The 26,827-nt window shown below is 42.3% G+C and overlaps 2 protein-coding genes across 2 annotated transcripts in view; both read right to left on the reverse strand.

Moving 5' to 3' along the window:
- KCNH8 (potassium voltage-gated channel subfamily H member 8) overlaps positions 1-26,827 on the reverse strand; it is a gene marked incomplete at its 3' end in the record, with an annotated part of 385,548 nt that overhangs the window by 293,355 nt on the left and 65,366 nt on the right. The gene's annotated exons all lie outside the window — the stretch shown is intronic.
- Positions 291-10,201, reverse strand: LOC307187033 (farnesyl pyrophosphate synthase-like; the record flags this gene model as incomplete). The annotated part of the gene is given in 5 exon segments (XM_079922793.1): positions 291-582; positions 584-729; positions 733-1,522; positions 8,687-8,911; positions 10,098-10,201. Coding segments are annotated over 5 exon segments (1,557 nt in total).

Raw genomic sequence — 26,827 nt, forward strand, 5'->3', positions numbered from 1 at the left:
ACTGCAGAGCAACTTTTAATGAATTACGTTGTCAAGTGATTAAAACACCTAATGGCTGGAATAAGGTTAAATATTTTCTAAGGTGGAACATATAAATGTACTCACTGTTGAAATGTGTCAGAATTTGCCTTTATTCAATGTCGAAGAAAAATTGGTCTCCTGTTTGAGTTAGACTACTCTATTTCCCACGTAAAAAAGCTTTACTTTGAAATTACCAAGAGAATACCCACTCCATGCCTATTAGTCTTAACAGAAATCTTGGCTGTCTTTTAAGACTGTTACACAGTCTCCTACAGAGAAGCACACATCAGTAGAAGATGTATCACTGTAGGTCTTCCTTTTCTTTCACAGCTTAGACGATAATTTTTGGAGAGCCGCCCCTCCCCCCCTGAGTCTCTAGGTGACTTTTTCTGCTTGTAGATCTCGTGTGCTGGCCCCAGGATGGTGGCTGGGGACAGGGGCACAGCATACTGCTCCGTGAGACCCATAAGGTAGCGGTAACTGTCCTCCTTGTGCTGCGTAAACACAGCCAGCAGATTCATCTCCTCGTCTGGCGCCTTCACCCGGGCCACCTTCTCGGCCTCCAAAGTTCTCCTGCAGGATCTGGCACTGGTCCGGAGAGGCCCGTGGCAAACACTGAACCACCAGCCAGCTGCACTTGTTGTCCTGGATGTCAGTGCCGATCTTGCCCATCACACTGGGGTCCCCAAAGAGATCGAGGTTATCATCCTAAATCCGAAAGAACTCTCCCATCTCCAGCAGGATCTTCTTGGCATCGGTATGCTCCTTCTTCCCGTCAATGTCCACCACATACATGGCAGCAGCTATAGGAAGACAGAAGGAGTAGAAAGCTGTCTTGTATTTGACAATAGATCTGTACCTCTTTTCAGTGAATCTGCCAAGATCCACACTGTCCTGGGGGGCTGTGATGAGGTCCAGGGTCTGTCCGATCTCAGTCTGATAAGGACTCTGTAGGAAGAGCTCGATCAGGTTCAGGTAATAGGGCTGCTCCCAGCAGCAGAGCTTCAGCAGGCGGTAGATACACGCCTCCAAGAGGAAAGCATCATGAATGGCAGCCAAACCTATGCCTGGCTTCTGATACCAGCAGATCTGCCCCCCTCGGGTGAAGAACGCATCCATGAGGTTGTCTGACACCAAGAGGAAGGCTTGGAGCAGTTCCACGCACCAGCCCTCAGTCATGGCCCACCGGAGACTGTCAGCATCTTGCTTCCTGGGCTCCGACAGCTCCCAGAATGCTACCAGCACCGTCAAACCCCGAAGGTACTTGCCTCGGATGGCACAGTACTCCAGGACCTCCTTGAGTCGGGCAATAGCATCTCCTGTCTCTGGGTGCCCAGTGTCCTCCTCAGTCAGCACCTTGACAATCTGGAATAAGTGCTGGATGAAATCCTGCCTTTCTGCATAAACGTCCAATTTCTGGTCTCCATCTATTCTGAGGGAGGAGTAAAATACTCTGTTCCCGGATGCCAGTTGCTGATTGTCACTGTAGGTCTTAATCTGCCTTTGTTACGCCCTCTGTACATCACCAAATATGATGTATGTGATTTCAGAGAACTTCCTTTACATTTCCCCATCCCTAACTCTGCATATCTTTTTAGCTCAGAAAGATATTAAAGATTAAAATATTTGATATGAAACTAGAAAGTGATATAGCAGTACAACCTTTAAAAAGGCAGACTTTTTTTTTTTAAATTTCCCAAACAAATAGAAGAAAATGGCAAGTAAATGGTGAGCCTTCGAGGCATTGGGCTAGAAGTTTGAGGTTTCACAGTCCTAAATCGTCAAGTAAGAGTAGGAGGCACAGATGACCAGTTATAAAGTGGTTCACCATAGCAATGTGAGTTAGTACTGAATGGCTGACACAAACGTTTGCTCTTAGCAGTCAACTTTGAGACCTCAAATGAAAAATAATACAATGGCATCCAATCCCAAAGAAGCACATTTAACTTACAAAATGTACAAACTCAGCATGAATGTAGAGAAAGTAAATAAATAAGCAAACAATTTAAAAGAGAGGAAGAAGGTAACTTGACCATTCAGTTGGAATGGTGTCAAGATAAGCTTTTGGAAGGGCTGGGGGGAGGGACAGATTGGGAGTTTGGCATTGACATGTACACACTGCTATATTTAAAATGGATAACTGACAAGGACCCACTATATAGCACAGGGAACTCTGCTCAATATTCTGTAATAACCTAAATGGGAAAAGAACTTGAAAAAGAATAGATACATGTATATGTAAAAAGTAAGGTAAGCTTTTAAAAGAAGTATATTGTGGCCCCAAACATAAGGCAACTATTTCATCCGAGGCTATTCAATGTCAGGGAAAATCTGACTGTGTTAGTAAAAAACAGTGTGCAGTAGACTTACTTCATAGACTTACTTCATAGACTTACTTCAATTTAATCTTAGCACAGAATTGCTGAATAATGGATGACGGTTTTTAATGTCCTATGTTTGGAATATCCCCTTCGTTAACTCTCACCCGAGTGTCAAGCAATTATTCAGTGGAATCTTGAGGGCTCCAGGGGTGTCTTCATCTCCCCCAACGTCTATGAAACACAGAGTGCTAATAACTCTTCTTCTCCCTTATGGATCTGACCCATTTAAGATGCAGATAGAGATAAAGACCATGGAATATTTGTGCCAGAACCGGAAACAGAATTGGAGATATTGGCCCCAAACCTTTGTATCATAAAATGAGGAAACTGAGACCCAAAGAAGTTCAGGGATTTGGTCCAGGTCGAAACTTGAATGGGGAGTCACTTGGGAAATCTCAGGACAGCAAATACAGGTCTTTTTTCATTTCCCAGATGGGTTTCATCCTAAAAAGTGAGCTGGAACAAACTGGATGGTAGTCATCTCACTGCAGATTTATCTGTGGTCAAGGCAGAGGTTTCAAAGGCTCTACAACTATCTTATACCTGAGCTGGAAAGTTCTTCTGATCCACTTACTGTTATCAAAGCTTAGTACATCTATTTTTCTTGGAATGCAGTTTATTTAAAGCGAGAGCTGGTATTATTTGTCACATCATAGGCGTTTTTACAAGGCATTATGGATGTTCTCTGAAACCTTCACTGCAGTTATGTTGATGATTGGAAATGCCAAAAAAATTACCCTCCATACACAAACACACATGCACTAATTCTAATTAGTCAATTCTAGTTCAAGTGGAAGTAATGAAACATTTCACCATCATCTTTTTTCCCAGGAAACTAGAATATATTTTGGCTATGTAAAACACTTTTTTTATTTAAGCATCTATTATTATAGAATAAAGGCATTCTGCAAAAATGGCATTTAGCAATTCTCTCATATCTGAAAATAATTAGAAAAAACCATTTTCTCATGTAGAAATGTAATTTTCTATGTAGATGAACATAGTCCCATTTGGAAGGCAGATAGATAAGAACTCTGAGGAATTCATTGAAGCATTGAGGCTATGAAGATCTACTCAAGTTGCCTGGCTACATCTGTCCTATAATAACGGGATGCTAGTGTTATTTTTTCTTATAATACTTAGAGACTTGGTAAGTACTAATTATTTAATATCTACATATTTTTTAGAAGTTGCAGTCCATGTAGACATTACTAATATTAGCTGAAAAATGAGATTAAACTTTATTTGAGAATTTTATGCATTAGACCCCAGAAGACTTTTCAAGATGTAACAAAGGGAATTGAGAAGACGGAGGGAGGGATGATCCAGGTTTTGGAAGTCCTAAAGCTTTTTAAAACCAAGAGGAATTTTGTAAGAAAAAATATAAATACATTAGGAGTAAAGATGAAGATTCGTTTAGGCTGAGAATAATCACAAAAATGACAAACTGTAAAAAGTTGACAAACACAAACGTCATAAAATCCAGAATAATAACAATGGCTGACATACCCTTTGTGATACTTTTCACGGACACTTGGCTGCCTCAGTCTGTTTCAATCCTCCTTTCTCCTCCCCAGAGAGAGAAACTAGAGAAAGCCCGTGCGCAGCAACAGCCAAAAATAAATAAATAAATTAATTTTTTTAAAAAAAAGAGGCACTACTTCCTTTCAGATGGATTCATGGGGGCGGCACCAACAGGACAGAGGTGCAGAGGAGACATTGTGCAGAAAACAAATGACAGGGTTTATCACCTGTGGACTGAGGGATCTGGTGTGTGGCCTCTGTCAATGTCAACTTCCTGATAGCCCTGCTGTTTGTGGATAATGTTGCCAGCCAGGAATGAGTGTGGCTGAAAAAAATCAATGGCCTCTGTGTAGCCAGGCCTTCCCTTTGAAGTCTCATCCATTTTGGGTACCTTGTTGAGACAGTTCACCTCCTGGGCCTCGTGATGTCAGAAACACCCTTCCATGCTTTCCTACAAACCACCAATCTTCCTCCTGGCTAAAGCACTGCTTAATGTGATAATGTCAGCCTTTACTTTTGAAGGCCATTCATGAGTTCCAGGAAGAAACTAAACCAAAATGGTCCAGGCATGGTCCCTGCCCACCGTGCTAAGCCAGGAAGCTGGGTGGTGATGCAGCTCGGAGGCTGGACTTCAGCTGGGGCTTAAGAAACAGCTCTCGGGCATCCTGTATGTGCCAGTATCTATGCTGGTACCACAATGAAAACAAACCAGCAATGTGTAAGACACCCTTGCCCTCATTAAACTCCACATTCTATGAGGACAGAGGCTCATAAAAATACACAATATTTATGAGGGCAAAGGATGAGAACAAATAGAAAATTTTAATTTAAAATCATGCATTTTAAGACCAAGAAATGCACGGGGAGTTGCCTAGCTCCGTGGTCCTGCTGGGAATCGCTCCTGACACGGGCTACCAGAGGCCCATGAGAGAGAGGTCTTGATTATCAAGAAAACTGGATGTGACATCTGTGGGCCTTTGAAACCTCATCCACTCTAGTGAAGCCAGCTCCCAGAGCACTTTGTGGTCACTTTTGGAGCTTTCTACCTTGTTATGCTAGAAGGAAAATCACAGCAAGTCAGGACGCCTGAGTTCTCAGGCTGACCATCGGTTTCTTCCACGAGCCTCAGTGATGGCTCCTCCAATAGCTAAATGACAGTGGAAACGAGTCAAATGAGGCCTCTCAGTGTCTCAGCAGAAGGGATCCGGTGTCATCTTTTATGTGGAAAATGCTCTGAGCTCCAGGAAGGGAGGGACGGCAAGGTCCCTCCACCCGCGCCCTGCTGCCCCCAGGAATTGCAATCATCATAAACGTGACATCTGGCTAAAGGTCCCAGGTGTAGGGCACTACAGGAAAGCTATGTCGTGGTGTTCAAGAAAATGGTTTAAGACATGTTATGTCCTCCTCCCACCTGCCTTACTCCAATGTATGAAAGGCATGTGCCTCTATGACTAAACCAACTGATAAAGAAAAAGGAGAAAGCCACACACATTTTTTCCAGCTGCTGTTATGCTCCAAGTACTGCTGTTCTAGGTGTATGGAATAAATCAGAGGAGGAAACAGACCAAGTGCCCCTCGTTGGGCTTACATTCCAGTGTCAGCGTTGGGGGAGGACAAACAACAAAACTAGTAAATAAGCAAATTACCAAGTATGTTAGAAGGTGGTGAGTACTGCAGAAAAACAATAGATCAGGGAGATTGGGGGGCAGGGTGGGGAAGAGGGGAGATGATATGATTTTAAAGGGTATGATCAGGGGAGGGAGGCATTACTGAGAAAAGTATATTTGAAGACAGCCTTGAGAAGGGGGCCGTTCGTGAGCCCTGTGGGCAGTTGGGGTGCAAGGATGTTCCAGGCAGAGGGAACAGACGATGCGAAGGCCTTAGGGCAGAGACACACCCAAGTATTCACAGGACAGCAACAAGGGCAGCGTGACGCCTCACGGCGGGGGGGGGGGGGGGGGGGGGGCAAGGGAGAGCACAGTAGTTCTGTGGCTTGAATTCTGTCTCACCAAAATGCATATGCCGAAGTCCTAACTCCCAGTACTTCACAGTGTGGCCTTTCTGGGAACCAGAGCCACTGCGGATGTAGCTAATTAAGATGAGGTCAGGGGCTTCCCTGGTGGCGCAGGGATTGAGAGTCCGCCTGCCGATGCAGGGGATGCGGGTTCGTGCCCCGGTCCGGGAAGATCCCACATGCCGCGGAGCGGCTGGGCCCGTGAGCCATGGCCACTGAGCCTGCGCGTCCGGAGCCTGTGCTCCGCAATGGGAGAGGCCACAACAGTGAGAGGCCCGCGTACCGCAAAAAAAAAAAAAAAAAAAATTTTGGAGTACGATGGGCCTCCATCGTACTCATACTGGAGTACGATGGGCCCCTTGCCCACTAGGACTGGTGTCCTTATAAAAAAGGAGAAATTTGGACAGACATGCACACAGTGAGGCTGCCAGGTGAAGACTGGCGTGATGTGGCACATGTCAAGGTCCCAACAGAGTCTAGGAGACAGGACTGGAACAGATCCTTCCCTGATGACTTCAAAGGGAACACAGTCCTGCTGACACCTTGATCTCAGACTTCTAGCCTCCAAAACTGTGACACAATACATGCCTGTGGTTTAAGCCACTCAGCTTGTGGTACTGGGCTCTGGAAGCTCTAGCAAAGTAATAGGCAATTAGGCCAAAGCGAGAGTAAAGGGGCAGATGATAAAAGGTCTTCATGCAAGGACACTGGAGGTGAGGTCCTCATAGCATCTTGAGCAGAGGAGTGAAATAATCTGCCCAAAGGCTGAGCTCCAGAGCACTGCAGTTTTATGAAGTCTCAGAAAAGAGAGGCTGAGAAGGAGCCACCAGTGACGTAAAAGGAAACCCAGGAGAAGGTGCAGCGGGGAAAGCCCGTGGTACTTTTCTATCTAAAAGCATAGTCAGTGGTATGGCACAAGCAGCTCACTGCGGGTGGATCGGGGACAGTCACTGAAGAAGGAGGACAGACAAGTCCATCCACTTCCTCCAAGGCATACGCAAGCCAGTGAAGCCTCAAAAAACCTTTTAAGTCCATGGGCTTCCCCATGGTTCGTGGAATTTGACTTTTTTTCCCTAAATTTGACATTTATTGATCAGAAGAAAAAAAAGAAGATAATGGTAAAATCCTCGTTTTGGTGTGTAGGTCTTCTATTTGTGCTGAGTAAAACTATTATGAATCACTAAACAGGGCTCTTGAAGGTGAATCAGAAACGCCAAGGGTCTCAGAATCTAGTTTGGAGATTCATTCAGAAAACAGCTAATTCACTCAACTCCAGGGGCTCCTAATACACACGGCACAGATTCTTAAAAGGGAGTGCTTAACCTCACTTTGCAGCAACTCTGCTTCCCTAACTCCCCATCTGTACGGCCTCATGCAACGGGGAGATTGCTGGTGAAAGCCACAGTCCTAAGCTGAATACATAAGGTGACTGAATGTCAACCCAGAAATCCCATCCTGACAGACACACAGAACAACTTCAATACTCCCAGCTCCTGTCATTCAAAAGTCCCCATAGCCCTAATAGACCAGACTGGCCCAGCCTGCTCCCTGCAAGCACTGACGCTGAAGCCAGTCAGCCTGGGTTAGAATCCTAGCTGGGCAGCTCACTACCTAAGGATCTCGAACTTGCTTGAACTTGAATGGCCTTGGGCTTCGATGTACGTAACCGTAAAACAGGGATGATAACAGAACCGACTTCAGAGTATTGTAATAAGGATTCACCGAGTCGATAGTTGTCCTGAACCTAGAACATGCCTGGCACTCAGTAAAAATTATATAGGAATCTGTTAAACCCATAAACAAACAAGTATGTATTTTTCCCGGAAGAAGATTTTGATGAACAAACCAAAAAATAAAAAGGGCTAGAAAAGAAAAGTCTTCATATAGTGAAGAGAAACTTTTCAAGGTTTTAAAATATTTGCCTCAAGAAAACAATGTGTGCATCAATCACGACTCCTGACTATGCGTGTGCGCTCACCTGCTCACAAAATCCTCACCTACTTTAAAAGGTTGGACTTGACAGGGGCTTCCCTCGTGGCTCAGTGGTTGAGAATCTGCCTGCTAATGCAGGGGACACGGGTTCGAGCCCTGGTCTGGGAGGATCCCACATGCCGCGGAGCAACTAGGCCCATGAGCCACAACTGCTGAGCCTGCGCGTCTGGAGCTCCGCAACAAGAGAGGCCGTGATAGTGAGAGGCCCGCGCACCGCGATGAAGAGTGGCCCCCGCTCTCCGTAACTAGAGAAAGCCCTCGCACAGAAACGAAGACCCAATAGAGCCAAAAATAAATAAATTTTTTTAAAAAAAGTAACAAATGTTCAAGTATAATTGGTGTCTTTAAAAAAAGAAAGTTTGGACTTGACAGATTTTTATAAACTGTAGAAACGGAAGGTGAAATTTCTCAAGCCACATTAGCTAAATAAACTGAAATAGAACATTTTTCAACAAAAGCAGATGATTTCCCCCAACATGAATTAGCAGTGATGATAAGTGTACACAAGCCAAATGATTAGCCTTTTCAGGCGACGGACGGTGCTGGGACCACAGGAATCCCTCATCCAGTCCTCACGGCAACCTCAGGAGGTGTGGCCTGCTGTCACTCTCTATTTAAACCTGAAGATACGACCTCAGAGATGTTAAGTGTCTTCTCTACCCTCACACAGCTATGCATGGCGGAAAAGCAGAGCTGGAGCTCTTTACCACACTGCTTTGCTCACCCCAAAGCCTTCCTTCAGCCTCTGCTCAACCTGCCCTGCAACTCTGGTTCTTCCGCCCCTTCCCGGGCTCCCCACACCTGGCCTGCTGCCCGCTGCTGCCATCCCCGGGGCCCAGCGGAAAAATCAATCCTGCTGAGAAAACGGTTTCCTTGAGAACAGCACTCTGACTGCTGGGGAAACTGCAGAGAACACAAAAGGGGTTCCTCTCGTATCTGGGGCTTTGTGCTTCCTGGACGGACAAGCATTTCTATTCCACTGGGGAAAAAGAGGTTTTACAAAAGGGCACGTCCATGAAGGTGGCAGGTAAACTAACACACTTTACTGGTCTGGGGAATTATGATGATTGTTAAAAATTTTGAGGCTGTCAGTGACAATTACTCATTTTCCTGAAGTTAAAAACCCCCTGTGGTGAGAGGGGCGGGGATCATGGATCTGCAAAATTCATCAAGACTGCTGGTAAATATTGACCATCATTGGGAATTTCTATTACGAATATCTGCCCTTTCAACTCAATGCAGCACCACTTGAATTTCATCCAAAGTTACCTGCATAAAGTAAACAAGCTTCATCACCCATGTAGATGGAGGCCAGCCCGCCTCAGCTGGTGCTACAATCTCTATTTTTTTCTCCCTCATTCCCCGCCTACAATGGAGAAAACTGGCTCAAAGAGCCAGCCAGCTAAAGGAAGGGGCAAAATTTGATGGGAAAGTGATAATTCAAGTTGTTCTGTGAATGATGGGTAGATCCAGCAGGTTCATTCAACACGGGCAAATTTTATTAGCAAAACTGCTCATTCAAATTACCAGGGGAACTAGGTTTCTGAACCCAAAAATGGTTCATTCCAAGCATGCCCATTATTCTAAATTTCTATTATTTTCTCAATTCCCAGTTGGATTCTGCTGCCTTCAAAGGCGGCATTGCTATTTGCAGTTGCTGACACTCGCTAGCGATGGCTCATAATTTCATCTAACGGTGGGACAACTAAAAATGTGACTGAATTAGCGACAGCTGTACTCCATCCAGCCACAAAGGAAAGGCGGCAAAGCTGGCGTGGAACCACCTTCTGAAGGGGGATACACAGCCTCTCTGAAGAAAGGAGAGCTACCAATAAGAACGCCCATCCCTTATTTATTAGTTTGTTTTTTGAGGCAGGGAGAGAAGAAGTTGTGTAACTGTCAAGTAATTGTTACCAAATGGAAAAACAGGAGTCACTTGGGGTCAACCAGGGAGCATTGACTAGGCTGAAAAACCCCCGACGGGATCGGTATTTGGTAGTCAAACGACAAACCACAAAACCACAATACATGGTGGGATCATGGAAAAGAGACAATTAAATCCAAGACGTGTTGAATTGTCTGCTCAAGCTTTCACTCTGCGTTAGCGTACCTGAAAACGAAATGGGCTGAAACAAGCTGCTTTCACACCGTGTGGGCCTAATTACCTTTCAAGACTGACATATACAACCTTACCTGGAAATCCAGGTCCTTCTAGTTCTCCTGGGTCCCTGTAGCCTTCCAACTGCCTTCCGCTAGCATCCCACTTCATGCCAGTGTGCAGTGCCAGGAGTTATAAATAAACCTGCTGCTACGGCCCCCAGTAATAACCATGATTTCCCTAAAAGGCATGCAAGTGTCAAGTTGTCAACTTAGTTTCTGAACCTCAGTGAATGCCAGTGCACAATTCCCAGGGCGTGGAGAACTAGCCTACCCCAAATAAACATGCCTGGAGAAGAGGAGAGCGATTTAGCTAAACAAGCAGACTCACTTCAGGGAACTGGGGTGGTAGAGCTCCAACCTGGATGCTGGCCCACACTCTCTGGGGAAGAGAAAGGAGGAAGAGATATGGCAGGAGGCGGTAACGGCAAAAGGTGTGTGAGCCTCCACAGAACAGATCATGGGCGTGTGGGCCTCCAGTGACAGTGGGCACAGGCCTTGGATGTTGAACCAGTGATCACAAACTTCACCCTGGACCAATGACAGGCCATTGTCAAGACCAAAATGCTCGGCATAGAGGACACATTATGTTACGGAGAACATGCTGGAAGCGAGAGATTCCCTCAACCATAAGAAAGTGGTGGCGAAGAGGACAGGATTCATGGACCTCGAGATGATCATACTAAATGACGTAGGTCAGACAGAGAAAGACAAATACCATATGATATCACTTACATGTGGAATCTTTTAAAATGATACAAATGAACTTATTTACAAAACAGAAACGGACTCACACACATAGAAAACAAACTTATGGTTACCAAAAGGGAAAGGCTGGGGGAGGGATAAGTTAGGAGTTTGAGGTTAAGCAGATGCACACTACTATATATAAAATAGATAAACAACAAGGTCCTACTGTATAGCACAGGGAACTATACTCAGTATTTTGTAATAACCTACAGTGGAAAAGAATCTGAAAAAACTGAATCATTTTGCTGTACACCTTAAACTAACACAACATGGTGAATCAACTATACTTCAATTAAAAAAAAAAGACATAGGATTTGGAGTCAGATAGACCTAGTACAATCACCAGCTTCATTATCTTCTAGCTCTGTGGCCTGGGAACATAGTTGAGGCCAGGTGCCTCAATGCAGAGCTTGAGACAAGGATTAGGACATATCTAATTTATTGAGGGCTGACTCTCAAGTAAAGCCTATAAGAGAATGAGAGGAAGAGGAGGACTGAGAATGGGAGAGAGAGCTAAGAAAGGACCAGGTTTCTGGTGAAGCTTCTCCTCAACCTGATCCACAGGAGCCTCTGCAGGGTGAACCGTCCGGTAGAGTTGTCCTTGCCTGAGGTCACAGGAGCTGGCTTTCGTGGGTTCGTCACTGCCTCTGGCTCACAGGTGGAGGGGAGGATTAGGGAGGGTGCTAACCTCCTGGGCAAGGCAGCTCCCGTCGCTGAGGGCAATTATTTGAGGAGGGAGCCTCTGTCAGTTCAGCAGCCAATGCTTGGAGCAGCCGTGGGATGGGCCGACAGCAGTCTGGATCCAAGCCGGATATGGAAATCATACAGGATATAAAGTGCAATATAGATAATTACTAACTGTGATGAAAGGGTACCTGTGTAGTACCCTGGAGCTGAGGCAGATCATCTAAGGAAGATAAACTTGAAGACAGTGGGGTTCAGTTCACCAGAGAGCCCAGAAGGATGCTGGTTTGGCCGCGATGGACAGGGGCTGGGCTGCCATGCAAGCAAGTGGCCTCCGCTCTCGGGAGTGTGAGGTGCAAGCGGGGCCAGATGAGCAACTGATGCTGTGGGTGCAGGTGCGGGAAATCTGGGGGCTGGCGGGAGGAGGGGAGTCACGTAGGGGCTCTGGTTTCAGGATGAAGACAGCTGTGGGACTGTTACGGTGAGACTAAGGTTGCAGGTTTGCACAGCGACCGTGTCTGGGGCTCGATGCGTGGCGGGCAGGCTTCAGCAGCCGCCCTGGCGCTCAAACCTCCCTCCTCCAGGACCACGCTGCACGGGCAGGAGAGCATCTTCCTCCCGCAGAGCCCCCTGGCGCCCTCTACTGGAAGTCCGTTATCACGGAGCACGTATCAAACAGCTCGCTCAGAGCCATGAGGCAGCAAATCGATGACTGACCTAGCAAAGTAAAGGGGATCTGGATGGGGCACCAACCAAAACCCACTCTGCACAGTTTTCTCCTCTAGAAAATAGGAGTAACATCTAGTATATTGCTGTGCAGATAAAAGATTTTTTTTCCAGTGCATGATACAGGATAAGTACTCAACGAAGGCTATCAATTGCCATTCATATTGTCATTACCGTGTGATGACAAACCATGGAAAGAAACGGTGGGTTCCTCCTCCCCACTGCTTTTAAAAGTGCCAAGCATCCAGGCTACCTCCAGCACTGCTAAGAAGAGGGCTAACTAGAGACCAGTCTGCCCAAAGCAGGAGATATGAGATTCTTCTTGGATTTCCTACCGAGTCATTTAGTCCCGGTAGGATCCCCTGGGAAGGAAAGTAAAGCTGTGCTCGCCTTTTAGCAGATGAACAGAACAGACTGGTGAAACTAAGTCATGCTCCTGGAAGGTGCCATACTAACCAGTACCTTCTTGCTGTCAAAACAAAGCTCACACGGTTTCTAGAGGGCATCCCTGGCTGTCTAAAGGTTTATCCTCACCTGTACACCCTTCACCACTTTTAATCAGTAGTTTATAGGAAGATCCCATTATCAGATTTACAGATGCATAGATGGAAGGGAGAAGTAATATAGATAGATGTGGGATAAAAAGAACATGAAGAGGACATGTGTTGCCCAATAGAAGCAAAATCATTATTCGTTCATTTTTTTTAGTCCTATTAATGATACCGCCATGATGACAACACTTAATGAGCTTTAACTCTGTGCCAGGACTGTACTAAGCATGGGCCCAGAGTCATCGAATCATCGTAACAACCCTATGAAGTTGGTATTACTGTTACTCTCATTTATGGGACGACGGGGAATGTCAAGGGAGAAAAAGGACTCAGTCGACATCACACAGCTACGTGAGGAAATGCGAACCCAGATCTGTCTGCTTCCAGAGGCCATTGCTCTTCATTACGATAGTGTATCTGAATCCGGGACATGTGGCCTTGAAGTGTGGCTCTGCTCTGCCATTCCCTGGCTGTGTGAGCAAGTCACTTAACTCTCCAGGCTTCGATTTCCTCATGAGCAAAATGAGGACAATAGTAGCATTTCCCATAGGGCCATTGTAAGGATTAAGGGAAATAATATTGTAAAACACCTGGCAGGGTGATGGCTATGCAAGTGTTCAATAAATAGTAACCGTGGCTGATATTAACAATCATCATAAATTAACTTAGGATGGCAAAAGTCCAGACTCAAAAAGATCTTGCCAACTTTGCCCCATGGACCACACTAAAATTATGGTATTTCTAGGAATAAAGGCAAATGCCTGCACAGGGATTCCAGAGTCCACACGGTACAAGTATAAGACCCGGCTCAATGACAAAGTTAAAGGAGAAATTCATTTAACAAATATTTATCAGTTGCACCTACATTTTGCAGACACCATGCCGCAGGCTGAGGACACTGCAGGAAACCACAAAAATAAAATCAAATCCCAGCTCTCATTGAGCTCATGCCTTTGTGGGATATGCAAAGGATGAAAAAACAAACAGGTAAATGCAGAGTCTGTCAGATAGTGATAAATGCTGTGAAGACAAATAAATCAGGGTATTGGGATAATATATGGGAGAGGGGGTGATCAGCAAAAGATTTTCTGATAAAAGGAGTCAGAGATGTGAGTGAGTGTGGGCATGTCAGAAGGAAGAGTGTTTTTTATTTTCTGTGTAAAAGTTTGGTTTAATTTTATAATTAATTGAAGACATATTATTTATTTAGCGGTACGCAGGCCTCTCACTGTTGTGGCCTCTCCCGTTGCAGAGCACAGGCTCCGGATGCGCAGGCTCAGCGGCCATGGCCCACGGGCCCAGCCGCTCCGCGGCATGTGGGATCTTCCCGGACCGGGGCACGAACCCGTGTCCCCTGCATCGGCAGGCGGACTCTCAACCACTGCGCCACCAGGGAAGCCCCATGGAGGGGATTTTGATTTATGTTCCAGCCACTGCGGGGAGAAGAGACTGTTGCGGAACATGGAGGGGCGGGGGGTAGTCGTCTGTGCAAGAAGCATGATAGCCTGAACTACAATGGGAGCAGTGGAGTTGGTAAGAATTTGTTGGATTCTGGAAGAAATTTTTAGTTTTTAATTTTTGTTTTCAAGAAAAGTTTGATATATTTAACAGTGGTAAGAAACAAACTTCTGTTTATCAAAAGACATCATTTTTTTTTAATTGAAGTATAGTTGATTTACAATGTTGTATTAGTTTCCGGTGCACAGCAAAGTGATTCAGATATATATACATATCTGGATATGTGTGTGTGTGTGAGTGTGTGTGTATTCTTTTTCAGATTCTTTCCTTTTTATTTTTTAAAAAATCTTTATTTTATATTGGAGCATAGTTGATAACAATGTTATGTTATTTTAAAATAGAGCCAATAGGGTAGCTGATGGTTTAGATAGACAATGAAAGAGAATGGGAAACACCAGGGTGACTTCAGGTTACTGGCCAAAGCAACTGAAAAAATAGAGTCTGGTTTAATGACATGAAGATTAGGGGGTGGGAGGAGATTTTTGGTGGGAAGGTACAATCAAGATTTGGGTTTTGGGTATTAAATCTGGGATACCTACTAGACATCCAAAAGAAGACATCCAGTAATTGGCTGTATATGGGTCTAGAGTTCAGAGGAGAGAGTTGGTCTAGAGATACAAAGGTGAAAGTCCTCAGTTTATAGATTTAAAACCCTGGAACTGATAGGATCACAGGAGTGCCTGTGGATGGAAATGAGGACAGGTTTAAAAGAGAGTCCTAGAAAACTCTGCTGTTTAGAGCAATGGACAGGATTGAAAGGTTCTATTGGGTACAACAAAGGAAAAAATGCTGTTTAATTTTAAATGGAATGGATTGCTTCCAAAGAAAATGGGGTCCTGTTCCATGCTCACAAGGAGCCCCAGTTGACAGCAGTCAGAGATACTGTAGGGGTTCCTCTACTGGATGGGAAGAAGGGGTAAGTGACCTCCAAGCTCAAAGCCAGATAATTGACTAGGAATCCAGAGAGATCTTTAGTTAAAGGCCTACACTTAACAAGCTCTGTGGCCTTAAGCGACTTGTGAAACTTGCTTAAGCCTTCAGCTTCCTCACTGACAAAAGAAAGGAGCTGGATAAGATATTCTTTAAAATTCTCCCCTGACATCTAAAAGTCTATAATTACCGGGTATCCTTTTTTGTGCTATTTAACTCAGATGTTACACAACCCAGCTATAAAAAAATCCAAAGTGATTTAAGAAATCCAAAGGGTTGCTGATTTGCTCAAAATTAATTAATTAGATTCTTGGAATCTGACAAAGCAAAGCCTTCCCAGGTAGGTCCTGAGTTATCTTTGCCAGAGCACCTGTTCACACTTACCCTGAGTTGCTACAGCTGTATTTCTGTGATAAGCCATGTCAGAGCAAGAAAATTTAGCTCAATTCAAATAATATGAGCCTTGACCATGAAAAAAGTACAGTGCTGGATGCCTTGGGACATGGGAACAGGCCTTCTGGGTCCTTGCAATCTAGTTCGTAGATGGCCAGAGAAACACTTCTAGGGAAGGGGAGAAAAAAATGACTACCCAGAAATATAGAGTGATGGATGCAGAAAATCCAAAGAGGAGGTCGACCGTGTGTTGGAAAGGTGGACTTAGACAGAAAAAGCCAGTGTTCACATTGGGGCTGGGAGATGAATAGAGTCTCTAGGCACAAGGTAATAGGAGCCTTGGAATCAGATAGGTCTGGGTTCCAAACCCAACTCTCTTAACTACTAGCTGTGGGCCATTGGTAAGATTCTTCACTCCTAAACTCAGGCTAATACCTTCCTGTTAGGGTAGTTGTGATGAAAAATGTGATAATTATATGGAAGATAATACCATACTGGCATCTGAGAAGGAATTAATAAACCCTAGTTATTAACATGTGGGTAAAGAAAGTGGTCTTGGAATCCCAAGGAAGATACAACATGAATGAAGTTCATGAGTCCCGTATTCCCTGACCTTGACCTGCTTGCAACCTCTCTTTCTCATCTTGTTCTGGCTACTTTCCATCAGGACTGTCCTTGTTATCACAGGGGGCTACTTACCAAACCAAGTATAACTTATATTAAAACTCATGTTCTCCTACATTCATACATATATCACCCAAACAAATTCTGCCCTATCTACCTAACACTTGTGCTATTATTTGCCTCTACTTTTCCTTATCTAAGTTCTCCCTTAAATACATTTATTTGATTAAAATATTTTATATCACGATTTTAAGTGGAAATCCAACATGACTTTCCATAAGATGAAGAGAACTAAAAAGTAGATGCAATCTGAAACCCATTTAAATTGAATTACAGGTACTGTTGTCTGCCATCGTCTTTTAAGTCCGGGGCCCTACTGGCTATGTGTTAAAGAATGGGGGGAGGGAATGGTTAACTAGCAAGTGTGGACACAGGGGTTAAAGATGTGTTCACATCAAACTGAAGCCTTCTTTTCCTAAATAAAAGTACTGAAAGACAACTGGGAAGAGAAAACTTTCTCACTGTGTGGTTCAATATCACTTAATGTTACATCTGTATAGTGTGCATCTCAGCAGGGGTACAGAGCCTTTGAGAACCACTGTCTTGGTTCCCACCAGCCTGCTTTTCTCTGCTTGTCACAATCCTTCATGACTTTCATTGCTCCCTCGAGCACCACCTCCTCCATGGAGTTTCCCCTTTCAGAGGTAAGCTCTCGGCCTTTACATCAAAGTACTTGGGGTTCAGAAAACCCATTTGGAAATACATCACACACTTCCTCATGACCTCTGTTCTATGACTGTTATGCTGGCAATTTGCCCTTGCTTTTTAAATTACTGTATATGTTTTTTTACACCCTCCCCAATATAAGTCATTGTGAATGCAGAATCTGTCTTTGCCACCCACGGTATCTCGCTCCGACACACCTTGAAAACGGTAGGCGTGGGACAAAGTATGTAGAAAAGTGTGGTCAATGGAAGCACCGAGTACGATGGCCGTATTGGAGAATGGAGATAATCTAGATGAAGACTAAGAATACTGACATTAACTAGGTATTTTTGAAATAAAAATATTTGAATATTGGGTAGTAGGGAAACGTCTTCCTGAGATGATTTTGGTTGCATATGGCTGTGAAAGAGGAAGCTGTCAGCACTAACAACAAAGTCACCATGTTTTGGGGATCCAGCAAGAAGAGGGCTCCATCCAGGCGCTACTGTCCAAGGAATCTACTGCCAGAGTCTTGCCAAGGTCCTTTATTTGCATCTCTTGTTTGACTCTCTGGGAAACGTGAATCACTCCTCTTTGGACATGTGTTTTTCTTATCACATTTTTAACAATAGGTACATGAAACTCAGCCTGCTGCAACATTAAAGCAGCCATTTCTCAACGTGTCAGAACCCACCGCAGTGCAATTTCAGGAGTAGAAAGACAAGATTGAAGAAAGCAATATGGAAAGCACTGTATTATACAAAAGAGGGTAAAGTATTCAAATGAATCCTCTCTCCTCTTAGACTTCACATGAAATTGGAAGGACAATTGCATTACTTTCTACTAAGCCCTGTGTAATAATCAAGACATGAATCATCACAGAGCTAGGTGTACGGTCTGCGAGGATATAATTTCATTTTATGCATTTGGGTAATGTCACTTTAGAGAAAATACGATCACGGGAAAAGAAAGCAAGTAGAAGGAGAAAGGAATCATAATTGAGAGCCTAGTGCCAAGGCCATTCCTTGCCCCTTTCTTTCCATTTTAAAAGCTGATGGCAAATCTCTTCACCCACAGAATGTAAGAGGTTTTCTGAAAAATAAAAGACAAATTCTAAAAGGGACTTTTGTTAAAACAGGAAGAGATTTCAGAGATTGCCTGGTTCAAATTCCATACTGTACGGACAAAACAACAGAAGACCAGAAAGGAATGTAAAATGTCCCAGATCACTCAGTCACTTTTGGCAAAGGGAGGTCTGGAATGCAGGTCCCCTGAGCCAAATCTCTAGCTTTGGTCTAAGCAGTGCTTCCCCCCAAGGGGAAAGTGCTTCCCCCCAAAGCTCTGAGCAGAGCTCAAAGCCTGAAGCCTTCTCTCCATTTCAGCCCAGTCTGTAGTAATAGCGAGAAACAGGAGTGTAGTGACACAGGTGACAACTCATGAGATACCTGCAGCTCTTCCACTAGCGGTTCTGCGGGTCCTTAGCAAGCATGTCGTTCCACCTGTGACATCTCTCCTTGACACTTGTAGTGAACAGGCAGCACTTACTTCCCTCAGGTCTCATGCAACCACTGACAATGCATGTCCCTAAGCAAAGCTGCTTTTTGTTTGGAATCCAGCTGCTTTTGTACTGAGAGCAGACATGAAGACACAATCGTTTGCTTACTTCTGCAAGGGAATTTCAACCTTTGGAGAATTTGAGACAGTCCACATGACTGGTTTGAATGGTTTTCATTGGAATAGCCAATCTCTGGGTAAGTGTTTAATAACTTTCTAAACTGCCAAAGGTTAAATTAGCTTTGCTTGCAGGAACCCACTCTGTTTTCAAAGTCTTTTCTTAAATATGTCAGCTTTACTTTCTAGATGAATATACTTCCTTGACCTCAGGAAGTATAATGACATTGTGCCCAAGACATACAAATTATTCCTCCTAAATGAAAAAAGCACATTTTAGTGATTTACTTTCATTTGTAAATGAACTTCGAAACACGGAAGATATTGGTTTGCTTGTGACGGCAATCACAATGAATCTTTTAAGTAAAAAGGCATACTGCCTTAAATTCCAAAGAAAAAGCTATTGACAAAATACCTAAGGTAAGGAGTTGTAAAAGTATAAATATATGTACAAGGAACATATATTTTATTTTTAAATAAAGAAATAAATGTGTGTGTGTGTGTGTGTGTGTGTGTTTAAGTCCTTTCTTTAAGGAGCCATTTCCCTACTATTGCAAGTCTCAAAGGACTGAGTAAAAAAATTGCTTTGCCCAAAGCAGACCTGTGGTTCTGGTTCCTGAATAAGTATGGAAAAACACTGCTAAGGTCCAAAAAGGTTGAAGATCTGATGTTTCTTGTTCCCTTGCTTTAACCCTAAGTTCCTCCAAGTGGCAAATTCAATTCCCTTTTTCCCATCTCCCACTCATAAAGAAAGATTCTAGTACCAACTGGGAAAAACAAATTTCTCTTTGCGACTAGGATCAACACCAAGTAAAACAGTAAGAAGACCACCTTCCCTACGAAGCCTCCTTTGACTTTCCTGGAGCCCACGGATCTCTCCAACCCTTAAACACCTTCTACATATGTGTGCAGCTCTAAAGTGTCCAGCACTGAATTGTTCTCTTATTGATTTCTATGTGGTTCTTGCAAACTTCTGAAAATAAGGATTACAATTTCTACTTATTTATGGTTTGTTGTACTTAATAGTGTATCAATGCAGACAAGCATGTAAGTCAGATCAGCTTGATTGAGAATCACACATCACTTTTTTCAATCTTTCAAGTCCTTGAAAACATATGTCCAGAGAGAGTTAGGGTGTTAATTTAACTACAAAGAGAGAGTGAATTTATTCTTCGGTAGCACCCAGCAATTTTTTTAGTTCAAAAAGTTTAAATTAAATTTTAACTTATTTAATAAAATATTCACAATATTTTATTTTATACTGAAAATGCACACTAGGAATAAAAATAATGACATCTGAAATATTAACTGTGAACTCTCTGACAGTAAATACAAAAAACAAAATATTCCCTTATGAGTAAAAACGTAATGTAGAACTTTTCAAGCTGGTCAACTTTTGCACTGTTCCTTTCTTGCTGCATTGACAAGAGGAATAAATGACTAATTCTTAAACTGCGATTGAATCTTGAGAAATTAATATCTGTAGCATTTCGCATTTAATTCTCTCAACCTGCAGAAGAAAACAGGCAAATGCTATACAAGCTAGAGTTTTATTAAATTCACCTGTAACTATGTTCTTATCTTAAAAAATCTTAGTAGAATTGCCAATTGATATGAAGTACACTGAATATCCTGAGCTACCTGTAGAAAAAAATAATTTTGACACCCGTATCAATTACATTAAAATCTCATGCAAGACAACCTTCCCCCATCTTTGGTATCCAGAACACATCATGGTGGTGATGAGTATTATATATACTTCTTCTTTTTTTTTTTTTTTTTTTTTTTGCGGTACGCGGGCCTCTCACTGTTGCGGCCTCTCCCGTTGCAGAGCACAGGCTCCGGACGCGCAGGTTCAGCGGCCATGGCTCACGGGCCCAGCCGCTCCGCGGCATGTGGGATCTTCCCGGACCGGGGCACGAACCCGTGTCCCCTGCATCGGCAGGCGGAGTCTCAACGACTGAGCCACCAGGGAAGCCCCTTTTTTACATTTTTGATGAGAAAAGCCATTAGGTACATGAGACAGCTGTTCATAGCCTTGTAGACACAACTTGGCATATATCAGGGCATACAAATTGTCATTCATGAATTAAACGAGTCCATTTACACATTGGACTTATTTTGCCACTGGCATATTTCAGCTGTCTATTTGTGCATATTGGTAGGAAAACGGACATAAAAAAATACATCCCTGTAATGCCTATTTCTGAGAGTCTCAAAATACTTCATAGACATCAACAGGTTATTTTAATATATTACCATAAAGTAATTAAGGGAGAAGCATTAATAGTCTCTACTTTCTTAGATATGAGTATTTGGATATAATACTGTAGCCAAAGATCATTTAAAATGTCCAGGAATACTTCTCACTTCTTATTTGAATATGCCTTTCTGCAGCATCATTACAAAACAGCTTTCTTCTTAAAAGGCTTCTTTGGCAGATGTGATACCACATCTTCCTAGCTCACCTCTCACCCTTGACCATTCCTTGTCTTTGACTGTTTTCTCTCCTGTTGTCTACTCCTCTATTTCTTTATGTCCCCACAGGTTCAATTGTTGGCCTCTTTGTTTACATCCCTATACACCTCCATCCTCACTTTAGCTGACACTCAAATGCTCCCTGCAAGACCAAACTTCTTCATGGAGTTTCAGGTTTGTATATTCATCTGTCTGCCAGACCCATCAGCCTGGATGTAACTCGGGCATCTTTAATCCCCATCTCAAAAACCACACCCAAGACCTCTCTCAGCACTCTCCTCCCCCCATTTCTCTTTCTTACTGTGTTTTCCATCCAAATGTCTCCCAAATTATCTGCCATTATCTGTCTGGTTTCCCACTCTAATCTCCAACTCCATAATTCAGTTCTGATTTTATCACTTGTCTTTCCCCCTGAAATTCACCTGTAAGCAGTTTTTGGCAGGAAAGAGCTCTCTGCAGGAGGCCCCTTTGTCTTGTCACTAACCTTAAACAAGGCGCCCCCATGCTCTACTCATCTCTGGCCCAAGCACACCTTTCCAACCTTTTGATCACACGATACCTTGTCTAACCTGTTGGTTCTTTCCGTACATCAAAATAGAAATGAAGAAAAGTAATTAACAGATGACCAGACCTCTTCCCTAGCTTCCCCTTCAGTGATCTCACAAACAAACTGCGTGAACAAGACAGCATCTAAAGAAAGATCACAGGACATCAACAAGCCTGTACACAGTGGGGAATGACGATGACCCCAACCCCCAATCTCAGTGAGTAACTGAGATTACTTCCCTTTTTCTTTACAAAATTTTCAAGGCTGAGCAGAATCCTGGGAGATGGTTTTTAGGGGATACTGAATCGACCATCTTCCCAGATTGCCAGCATTCTGATTAAAAGCAACTTTCCTTTCTACCAACATTTGCCTCTCTCGGGTACTGATTTCTGAGTGGAGAGCAACTGGACCTGAGTTTAGTGACACACCCTCTGGGTGATTCATCTAAAACTGAGGGTGATTGTAGCCCCCAGGGAACACGGGCAATATTTGAAGACATTTTTGGTTGTCACAGAGGGGTAATGTTACAGGTGTCTAGAGGGTATAGACCAGAGACGTTGCTCAGCATCCTATAACACACAAGACGTCTCCCCTACCACCTAACAAATAACTCCCTGGCTCAAATGTTAATAGTGCTGAGGTTGAGAGACCTGATCTAGATTAAAAACTGACCTTGACATTATCCCCCCAACTTAAAATCATTTCAAGGATGTCTCAAGACTCAAGCTTCTTGAAAGCCCATGAAAGTCCCTACAGGGCACATCCCAGCCATCAGCTCCAGCTTTTCTCCTGCCCACGATGACTTCCTCTTCATGCTTTTGCAGCATCAGTTGGCTTTCAATTCTCCACCATACATTTTACCACCTTTGTGCCTCTGCTCATACATTCCCCACATCCAGGAATGCCCCTCCCTCCCTTCTCTTATGTGGTTAATTTTCATTCATTCTTTTTTTTTTTTTTGCGGTACGCAGGCCTCTCACTGTTGTGGCCTCTCCCGTTGCGGAGCACAGGCTCCGGACGCGCAAGGTCAGCGGCCATGGCTCACGGGCTCAGCCGCTCCGTGGCATGTGGGATCTTCCTGGACCGGGACACGAACCCGCGTCCCACGCATCGGCAGGCAGACTCTCAGCCACTACGCCACCAGGGAAGCTCTCATTCATTCTTTAAGACTTTCCCCAGAGGTCTTTCCTGACACTCTTCCCCATCTCCCCAACTCTCAGACCAGGGTCAGGTTAGATGCCCCTTCTCTGTCCTCCCAGAGCATCAGTGAGGTGGTTTTCAAATTATTATTATTACTATGCCCTCTTTGTTCATGTACACGGTTGGTGTTTTATCAGGTTTCTCTGTACTCCTGTGCCTGGCTCATAAGTAATCGATAAAAATTTGTTTAGAGTTTGGGATTGGCACGTACACACTGCTGTATTTAAAATGGATAACCAACAAGGGCCTACTGTATAGCACAGGGAACTCTGCTCAATATTCTGTAACAACTAAAATGGGAAAAGAATTTGAAAAAGAATAGATACATGTATATGTAGAACTGAATCACTTTGCTGGACACCTGAAACTATCACAACATTGTTACTCAACTATACTCCAATATAAAATAAAAAGTTAAAAAAATATAATTCATTAAAAAAAATTTGTTTAAATGAAGTGGAAGAGTTAAGTGGAGACTGTATTTACCCAAGGATGAGCATTTTACTAGCATAAAGTGTAACTCTTTAAGATATTTTTCTAAGTTCTCAGAAAATAACACACCTTGCCCCAAAGTAGTAGTACGTAAGCAGAAATCTCCTAGCCACACTGAAATATATCTATTGATTTGAATCCCTGCATTAAGCATCTTAAGATCAGGGTCAGGTCTTTGTATTCTTTGCCAAGGAATATGTCAAAAAAATATGTACTTATTAACTATTAGTTAAATATATGAATAACCGAGTGGTGTGTGGTAGGTGGATGGGTGGATCAATGAGTGGATGCATAGTTTAGACACTGTATTCTCTTGATTTCTTTATGATCACCTACTTATTAATAGGGCTAGGAAACACTTATTATATCTCATTACTTGGTCTACTTGTATATATATTTGTCCTCCATTTCGACAAGCCTTAGGATGACCAAGTGGAAAGACCTGGGAGTATTTGAATGAATAGTTCATTACTTTTGAAGTTCATAACACATGTTGATTTCATTCATAGTGTCTGAAGTGAAGATCTCTTCCAATTTTCCTTCCCAATACCAATCTGTTCTCTCAACCAATTTAAGATGTTTTGATTAAATACTTTTAAAATTTATTTTGCCCAAAATACTTACTTTAAAAGGAAAGAAAACCTGACAACCGCTTGCATGATGATAGTGGGTTTTTTTTCAATCGCTTTTAAAACTGTCTTTCTTTCTTTGTGGAATAGGGTGCCTTAGTTTAAAACTATCAATTTGCAATCTCAAGTCAACTGGTAGTAGCCAGCTTTGAGGGCATCTGCCCTCTAAAACTGTCCCATTATAGAGAGGGATGAGCTCCACAGCCATGGGAGCTGGTGGAATTTCGTTTCCAAGACAAATGATTATGACAAAGAGGAGAGACACAGGCAGAGAGTAACAGCCTCAGTCCACAGTAGAATCAAGTTCCTAGAATGCCCTCTCCTACCTTCTTTTATTTGGTTAATTTTCATATATCCTTTAAACATGAGCAGGGAGACCATATAATTTATCATGCAAATCGGAGTATATTTAACAGTCAATGGGAGCAATAAAAATAACTAAATTATATAATTAAAAAAATATTTAATTAACTACGGACTATTTGTTAGTCCGTTATTGTTAGTGAACCAATAAAAAGTTCTATTCAATAAATATTTTCAAAATAAAATTTCCTAAAAAATAAAAATAGCACATTTCTAGTGTAGTAAACACCACCAAAATACTTCTTCATTTCCACATTCTGATAGTTGTACTGATTTTATCAGAGACTGTCTTTGATTGTAGAAAATATACACTGAAGTTGTTAGGAATTTTTTTTAAAAAGAGGCTTGTAAAACTCTATAAAATTTTACAGAAATAAGTTTAAAACGTAAGCAGAAAAATTATTTACGCACGTATTCAGGGACTTGAAACAGGTTCTTATCCATAGCATTATTTGGAAAATGCACTTTTTTCAATGTGGTCCTATTATTTCCTTTGTTTTTTTTCGGTAAAATTACCTGCAAACTTCTTCAAAGACACATTTTATGAATAATACATAAGAAAGCATGGACATTTCAATTGGCTCTTTTTTTGGGGTACACCATAAATTTTTTTTTAATTGAAGTATAGTTGATTTACAGTGTTTTGCCAAACTCTGCCGTACAGCAATGTGACTCAGTTTTACATATATACACATTTTTTTAAAATATTCTTTTCCATTATGGTTTACCCCAGGAGATTGGATATAGTTCCCTGTGCTCTACAGTAGGTCTTTGTTATTAATCCATTCTAAATGTAATAATTTGCATCTACCAACCCCAAATTCCCAGTCCATCCCTCTCCTTTCCTCCCTCCCCCTGTGGCAACCACAAGTCTGTTCTCTGTGTCTGTGAGTCTGTTTCTGTTTCATAGATAGGTTCATTTGTGCCATATTTTAGATTCCACATATAAGTGATACCATATGATATTTGTCTTTCTCTTTATGACTTAATTCACTCAGTATGACAATCTCTAGGTCCATCCATGTTGCTGCAAATGACATTATTTCATTCTTTTTTATGGCTGAGTAGTATCCCATTGGATATATATACCACATCTTCTTTATCCATTCATCTGTTGATGAACACTTTGGTTGTTTCCATATCTTGGCTATTGTGAATAGTGCTGCTATGAACATAGGGGTGCATGTATCTTTTTGAATTATAGTTTTGTCCAGGTATATACCTAGGAGTGGGATTGCTGGATCATATGGTAATTCTATTTTTAGTTTTCTGAGGAACTTCCATACTGTTTTCCATAGTGGTTGCACCAACTTACATTCCCACCAACAGTGCAAGAGGGTTCCCTTTTCTCCACACCCTCTCCAGCATTTGTTATTTGTAGACTTTATAATCATGGCCATTCTGACCAATGTGAGGTGGTACCTGACTGTAGTTTTGATTTGCATTTCTCTAATAATTAGGCACACCATAAAATTTTTAAGTGAAAATGTATTCTCTCTATAAGTGCTAAGGTACCTGGTAAGCAAAAAGCAAATCATGCTACATGAATTATAATCTCAATTTTAATATTTTTAAATTGAAACTTGAAAATATTCTTATAGATATTGGGGGGGTTTGTGCCTTCATTTGCTTAAAATATGTCTTTGCCAGACATTTTTATGTGATACATCAAGTGACATATATACACTAATATGTATAAAATGGATAACTAATAAGAACCTGCTGTATAAAAAAATAAAATAAAATTCAAAAATTCCAAAAAAACCAAGTCATCTCTATTATGATTCTTCTGAATGTACAGAAAAACTTAAATACTTCAAAATATATAAATATATTCAATCAAAGAGGAGTACCAAGAAAACATTTTTCCCATAACTCAAGATATTTCAAAATGCAATTACAAAGGTCCAAAATTAGGTCTTTTATACCATTTGGGCTCTTATTATTTAATTTGTTCAGTTTCTCCTTTTGTGAGGATCCAATTCAATATGTTCCTGTTTGCAAGCATTAACTGCAATAATTAGTTTATTGCATATCCAAAATGTAAGTATCTTTGCCACTCCATTCTTTGAATACTTTGACTCTAAATTTGTAACTAATTTTGAACCAAATGCAAACAGAATTTGAAGTGTACTCTGGTGCTTTTTCAGCAAATATGCATCTTCTGGTGGTCACATGGATAGTGACACGTCCATAGTCTCCATAATGGATTGGAAATATCAACAAACTTTTTGTGCAAGTTACATGTTTATCATCAACTTTTTAAAAGAAGTATAAATTCGGTACCTAACATCTCATTAAATATTCATTTCATTTTTTTCTGTTATTGCTGTCAAAGAAGTTAATTCCAAAATAAAAATGTTTACTAAACCATGCATATAGTTGTACACTTAGGGCTTCCGTGGTGGTTGAGAGTCCGCCTGCCGATGCAGGGGACACGGGTTCATGCCCCGGTCCGGGAAGATCCCACACACTGC

The sequence above is a fragment of the Stenella coeruleoalba genome (genome assembly GCF_951394435.1).
Source record: "Stenella coeruleoalba genome assembly, chromosome: 5".
In the NCBI taxonomy this organism is placed as follows: Eukaryota; Metazoa; Chordata; class Mammalia; order Artiodactyla; family Delphinidae; genus Stenella; species Stenella coeruleoalba.